The sequence below is a fragment of the Anneissia japonica genome, unplaced genomic scaffold (genome assembly GCF_011630105.1).
Source record: "Anneissia japonica isolate Jap-2015-1 unplaced genomic scaffold, ASM1163010v1 scaffold288012_len1326614_cov192, whole genome shotgun sequence".
NCBI classification, from domain to species: Eukaryota; Metazoa; Echinodermata; class Crinoidea; order Comatulida; family Comatulidae; genus Anneissia; species Anneissia japonica.
In genome coordinates this window covers 968,889-976,315 of record NW_022756612.1, presented here as the reverse complement: position 1 = coordinate 976,315, position 7,427 = coordinate 968,889, and the positions used below count along the sequence as shown (strand labels likewise).

At 35.9% G+C, this 7,427-nt stretch overlaps 1 protein-coding gene across 1 annotated transcript in view; it reads left to right on the top strand.

The window, feature by feature from the left end:
• Positions 1–7,361, top strand: part of LOC117124277 (receptor-type tyrosine-protein phosphatase beta-like) — a 60,787-nt gene extending 53,426 nt beyond the window's left edge. The window contains exons 7-9 of the mRNA XM_033270447.1: positions 2,696–2,821; positions 3,171–3,319; positions 5,871–7,361. Coding sequence (XP_033126338.1) covers positions 2,696–2,821; positions 3,171–3,319; positions 5,871–6,081 — 486 coding nt within the window. The 3' untranslated portion in view covers positions 6,082–7,361. The remainder of the gene's footprint in view (positions 1–2,695; positions 2,822–3,170; positions 3,320–5,870) is intronic.
• Positions 7,362–7,427: the final 66 nt, after the last annotated feature.

Here is a 7,427-nt window from a genome sequence, read left to right as displayed (position 1 = left end):
TATTAACTATTATTATTATTATTATTATTATTATTATTATTATTATTATTATTATTATTATTATTATTATTATTATGTTGTAATGATGTTGTTTGTACTGTTCTTTAATGTTATTAAAGAGGGCCCCTGAATATCAGTTAACCTACTGGGCTAAACTAGAAGGGTTACCTCTTTAAAGATGGTTGAAATAAAAAATTTAAAAAATAAAAAAAATAAATACCCACTCTGACCCAAGACCCCTGTTACGCGCCCGGTGTTAGCGCCAATGTGTGCCCTTGTACGGACAGGAGTATGCCCCCCCCCACCCCCCTCTGAAGCTGGAAACCTTGTTTTTGAAAAATAAATTGATGCAATTTGCTATTATAGGCCTAATCAATAAATTCCTCATCAACCGATATAACCTTAAACATTCTTGGAATTGACATAACAATACTGATGTCGTACACACCATTCAGTGTAAAATGTGGCTCTCTTTGCAAGCACATCTAACATCTAAGGAAAGAAGAGCTTAGATTGGTACCAGATAAAATAATTTTGTTATCAACATTAATACATTATGCTAATTTTCATCTTTGTAAGCGCATAAGACTGTGCAAATTATTTCTGTGAGTCTTTTGAAGTGTGTAAAGCTCAATTTTATCCCATACATAGTCAAAATATTGGGGGGATGATACAATGGACCATCCCCCTTGTCAAATATTGGGGGGGGGGGATATATCCCCCCATCCCCGGGATCTACGCCTATGATTTTAGATGATGAAACAGACGAAACCATTCCATTATAGCCTACTGTATATATTTAAAAACTGTCGGAATTATGTTTTTGAATATTACAAAATATAATTTTGGATACTTCCCACTCCTTTTGCGTGTATCACAACATTATTTTCGTTAGACAATGTGAAAATTCTACATGCATTTTCCACGAATTTATTGCTAATCGGAATCAAAATGTGAATTAGGCCACAAAAAAAAATATACTTGTTTAGCGTCACACCCTCAGAAATTTTCAGGGACGGGGTGGGGGCGGATTTTTAAAAAATTTTTTTGCTGACTTAGGCCTAGCCTAGGCCCTAATGTGTAGGTTTCTTAGGCCTAGAAATTTCAAAAACTGCATTGGTGCCAAGCCAAATTTTTTACAAAGGCTATAACAGACACTAAATTACATAAAAGATTTGTTTGTACAATATTTATTTTAATAAGCATTGTGGTTCCGAAGGCAAACTTCTGCAGTGCTAGGCTAGGCCTATGCCAGGTGGGCCTAGCCATACTTACTACTACTTTTTTCTGCAGAAAAAGAAAACACACTTGGTCGCGCACTTCACATCTTGTTCCCTGTGCTGAAGATGAAAAAAACGATCGTTTTTCCTCTATTAATCAGCATTTTTTAGTCGATTTTCAGCACTTTTTAACCAAAAAAAAAAAGGCGGCTAGAAAATCAGGGTCGGGCGGTGGCGCTAAACAAGTATATATTTTTTTTTTTTGTGGCCTTATTTTATTTTTTTACAGGATGTTTTGTTATATTTGAAAAATGGCTACAATGTACATAAATGCTATTATTTTTTTTCCAGTACATAGATGTGGCACAACAGGGCAAGGATGTATAATGTCTGATCAGGCGCGTAACAGGGGTCTTATCTTAAATGTTCTTTCTATTTGAGTTTGGGACTATCATGTGTAGGAGGACAAGTGCACCCTAAAAAATGTGTGTGAAGCGCACAAAATTTTTTTTTTTAGTTTAGGGCTTATGTTATATATGGCCACACATTTTTTTTGAAACTGAATTTAAGCATTTTTATGGCTCTATTTATTACAAACATATTCTTGTTTAGGACTACTATTGTTTAAATAACTTAGAAGGCTAACCCTAAAAAACGCCAAAAATATTTGCAATTCTAATTTCGTCGGAATTGATCAAACCTCTCCGAAATGTGCAATTTTTAGAGGAAATTGGCCTACTTTAACAAGAAATGCGAAACTTGAGGGCATCTTCAAGAGGTGGGGAATGATTTTCCACAGATGGATATTTTCCCTTTGTCCCCGGTGGTTACACCGCCGTGGAGAATATCTGGCGGCTTAGATCAAAGGAGTTATGGACATCTTTTGAAGTGGAGAAGGGGTTGCAGGGTGTTGTGAGTGGTCATTATGATATCTTCCTTTTTATTCTTGTCTTTAATTTTCTCTTATCTTTTTCCATTCCTTTTCTTTTCCCCATCTTTCTCTTTCCCTCCCTCTCCCCTCTTTCTTTTCTTTTATTTCCCAGCCCGGTACGACGGCTTGGTCAGCCCGGTAAAACCATCAGGGGGAGAGGAGCATTCTGCCCCTGCCCCCCACCCCCTTCCCGCCTGCTACGCCACTGTGTCTGATTATCTTGTTGTAGTTGTTTTTATTGTCGCCATTGTAACCACTGCCGGCGTTTTTAACAAATAAATGTATTGATGGTATTTTACAACAGCAGATTTGTGGAATATTTTTATCTAGTAATTAAAAGAATGATTGATTGACTGTTATGAGATAATGGATTTAATTTTTTTTTTTTTATGTTTCTGTACAGCAGAAATTTTATATAATTAAATTACATCGTCATCGCCTGCGTCATTATTACAATTATATATTACCACGGTGAAATCCTAATCATAGAAAGATATTATACTAGTATTGTATGGGGAGTTTTTTTGGTTTTTTTTGTCCTAAGGTACGATGTGAGCAATACTGGCCAGAGGATCACAAGCCGGTTTTTTTTGGTGATGTCATTGTAACTATGACAACGAAGACAGAAACAGAAAAGAACTGGCATGTTAGAGAATTTATGATTCAATATGTGAGTTGATATTTTTAATGTTTTAATGAATGTGTATACTCTCATAATGCAATGAAATGGCATTCATCATCATCATCATCATGTTTCACCTACTGCTGTGTATATTTTTAATGTTTTAATGAATGTGTATACTCTCATAATGCAATGAAATGGCATTCATCATCATCATCATCATGTTTCACCTACTGCTGTGTAAAGCCCTCATCCAACATTTTTCTTCTTTTTCTGTGTGTATTGCCGCTCTTGCCCAGTTTGTTGTTTCCATATATGTGGTGATGTTATCCATCCACCTTTTCTTTTGTATTCATTTTCTCCCTCTTTGCACTAATTAGAAGATTTTCTTTTTAAGAGTGCTAAAACACGAAAAGTGAAGCACTTCCATTTCTTAGACTGGCCTGACCATGGTGTACCAGAAACAAGCTCGCCATTAGTAAATTTTGTTAAGACAGTGCGACTTCACATTTTAAATGAGAATACTCCAACATTAGTCCATTGTAGGTAAGTGCCACCTCAATAAACGCAATTGTTATTTATATACATTACGCAAGGTATCAGGTACCTTAGATATATAATTAGATAATTTTGTTCATTCAAAGCACTTCAAAATTACAACTTTGTACATTAAATGGTGTTTAAAACTGCATAATTTTATATTTTGCTCAAACTCTAATAATTGCCATCCAATTTTTTACTAGTACATGAATCCGAATTGTATTGTACATAAATTCCTAAAAGTCGAACTGAATGTTTCCCAACACATATCAAATGATTCATCAATCTGTCTTTCCATTTACCAATCCATAAGCTTTTGGTTTAAGTCTATTTTGATATTTTTACAAAAAGATTCAATGATATTGAGAGTTACTTGTATTGCCTGCCAAGTGACTAGTTCTAGCTAATACATTATCTGTTTCATTGGGCAATTTAATTCCCTTGTAAACATAATTACTTCTTACATTAAAGCCATAACTACGACAACAAGTATAGAAGTGCCAGTAACGGACAACCTTGTCGTATGCTTCTCTTCATGTTAACATCTTTCAGAAACCTATGTCTTTTACCAAAAAAAAACCCGATTTTGGAAATTAAACATTTGTTTTAAAACAGCAAACATACAATCTTTATTAATTGAATCAAAAGTTTTTTTTAAATGCAAGACCATTATTGCCCCTTCAATATCATATCGATCAGTACAATATAACAAATTTATTAAACAAATATTGTGTCCAGCCAAACGCCCTTTTGATCTAGTTAACCAATGATTTAATAACCATCCGCAACCTGTTACTGAGAATGTGGGCAATGATTTTATAATTAGTACTATTAGGAAAAGTTATGAGACGCGAGTTATTCAATTGTTTTGCGTTCACCCCCTTTACACAATAGGGTATTACTAATAATATTTATTTACAAACTGCATAATTCTTTTTTTCCCCGACAAATTGCGTTGTTTTTTCCTCTCGTGGGGGTGGGGGAGCTCTCTCTGACGGGGTGCGATTTTTTTTCCCTTACAAAACATTTGCATAAAACTCCACTCGGGCCGTCTCGGATTGACTCGACTCGAGTCCGATACCAACAAGAGCAGGCACTTCGCAATGTCGTGACGCTCGACTATTCTATTACCATTACTGTATTGTTCTTTATACACGGTAGGCCTATGAAATCTTACCGATTTATGGGATGTAGGCTGCGTCTGTAACTAACTGTGAGCTTCTTGTAGGTCTGTTATCAAATGTAATACTACCTACAACAGCTAGTACCCCATTCTATAGGGTGTAGTACCAGTAGTAAATAGGTACATTCCTATCAAACACTGAGCAAAAGAGGTTAGACTAGTGTGCCTACAGTAGTTACAAGCTAAGTTAGGTCCTACCTGCTTAAAGCACCCCCCCCCCCGACTAGACCCCTAGGTTCCTAGGCCTGACACACAAGACACGTTTCGCATGCCATTGACTGAAATTAAAAAAAAAAATTAAAACATGAAATTAAAATGGGACTGTGAATACCATGATCCCCTCCTCCCAGATCCGCCAATGTGAATTGCGAGAAAATGTAACTCGGTCTTGTACTGGATAAACATTCTCTTTCCCATCCTTCTCCTTCTTCCCTCCTACTTTTTTTTGCATTTCCGATCATACAAAGTTCTCCAGACATTATATATTTTTCGCCAAAAAGTGGGGGGGGGGGCCCGGGCCCCCCGGTTCTGCCGCCCATGTATAATTAACAACTAGGCCTCATTCATTCATTGGTACACAGCTATTTTGGCAGGTCCTATGGTATCCTTATTTTAGAGCTGTCTATTCTCAGCATTTCTTTTAATTTCAAAATAACTGTCACTCTGTTTCATATTTGATCAATAACTGTTTTTTTTCATCCTCTATCCTCTTTGCGCTTTCTAAAAACTGTTTTGATTAAGTGATCACATTCTCTTAGTACGGTAGGCTGCATGACCAAAAATCCAAACTAATCATGATAATAACGATATACTTGGGGTCGAGTTGACATGGGGCCGAGTTGACTCGAATTCGTCATAGGTACTTAAATTATTATCAGACCGCGGCCAACTAAATAATAAAAATGTTCACAGTATGTAACTCAAATTCAAATAACACTTTATTATTCGTGGAGCGAAATCAAATATTACATGTCGTTTTAAACGACTCATTATATTAGCATGGTAACATCAATGTGTTTTTTTTTTTGTTTTTTTTCAAAATCAGACAGCGGCCAGCAATCCTTATCTCAGAAGTTTTGTAGACGGCATTTAGTTTAGCCTATCTTTGCTTATAATGACCTTTTTGACCTCCAGAATTGAGATGTAACGCAACATCAATTATCAAAATAATTGACCTCCTGTCAAGTTGCTGCTAGGGTTCTGGGTATCTATGTAGACTGTAGATCATGTACCTATTGATCATAACAAGTTTAAATTATTTTCCTGGGGAAGCTAATTTTGATACGTTTCACCTTGTACAAATAAAATGCTACATTAGATTTTTTTCCAGCTAATGTGGACAAGTATTTCAATGTTTTATTTTTTATTCCAAAGTGCTGGTGTTGGACGAACAGGAACATTCATATGTCTTGATCGCTTACTTCAACATATTGAAAAATATGATCACGTTGACATTATGGGGATTGTATGCGAGATGCGTCTTCATCGTGCGTATATGGTGCAGACAGAGGTGATTTTTTGTTTAATATATTTGCCAGAAACATTGGTTTTCTATGAGTCTATATTTACAAGACTACCAATATGAAAAGGCCTTGCCATGTCAAAACCAGCAATAGTGACCAAAACAAGAAAATCGACATTTTACACCCAATTATTCTATCATCATATTCATAATATTTAGGACGGGTGACTGTCCATGTAGAATGGAATATGCAAGGGTTATATAATCTTAGTACAGATAATGCTGTCCTGTATATTATATATACAACCAAATTACAACAGTTACGTATCAAGTTACGTATACAAGTATGTAGGCCTACAGTATATCATGTTTTCATTCTAGCGTATTTCCTCTTTTTTCTTTTTTTAATCTAAATGTTCATACTCGCAGTATTTGCTCCACGTTCCATACGGTCGTGTTGATTGCACAAAACGGGGCATTTTTCAGCAGTTACCCAATGAATTTAATAGTCTGCTTGTTACTTGTGATTTTGATCTTTTTTATGATAGTTTAAATGTTTTTAAAAGTAAAATTGTTAAATCTTTGTAAGTGTTTTTTTTTTAACTTTTCACATTATTGTTTACATATATTTTATTACGTTTTGATTCAACCTGTTAGTGGCGGTTTTTATCGCTGTTGAATAACTGAATAAATTTTTTTTTTTTAAATTGTAGAATTATACAGCCCTATGCCTACTTAAGACTAGGCTAAACGAAGACCTGAGGGGCCTACGATGGCTCGTACCCATAATTTTGACTGGCTCGTACCCATAGTCGGCTAGTAATTATCGAGGCTTCAGTACTCAACTAGGTCTCTCTTATTAGCCAAATATTCTAGTCAATAACCAGTTCAAAATAGCGCACCCCGCATGTTGTTGTTGTATTATATATTTCTTTCAAATTACTTAATTTTATTATTTGTGCATCTATAGAATACTTTTTACATATTTTATTATTTTTCAATTTTTATTTTAATTGGCACGGCAGATTGTGAGATATACATCCGGAAAATATAAAAATCTGCATCTTACTTCTCCAATCCACCCACCAAACGAGGCGTGCAAGCCCATCAGTTGGGCTTACAGCCTTCCAGACTGCTTGCTGTCCGCCGGCCAAAATTTGACACATGGTAGGTCCGCTCGAGTCGGTGTGTGGCCGATCTGCTTGATTCAGCCTGACCTAGCTAGATGACCCAGTCGAACGATCCGCTCGAGTTGGTTCTGTCAGTTGCGACCAAAAACTATATAAATAAAGTTCAAAAATCTAAATCTTACCTCTGAAGACCGAGGTACATGTAATATTGTCAATGTGTGAAAGTTTGAGGTTAATCGGCCCAGTAGCCTTTGAGTTATGCTTCCGGAAGGACAGGCACACACAAACAAACAGGACAGACAGACACACACACAGACAGAGAGACACAGAGACAGAAGG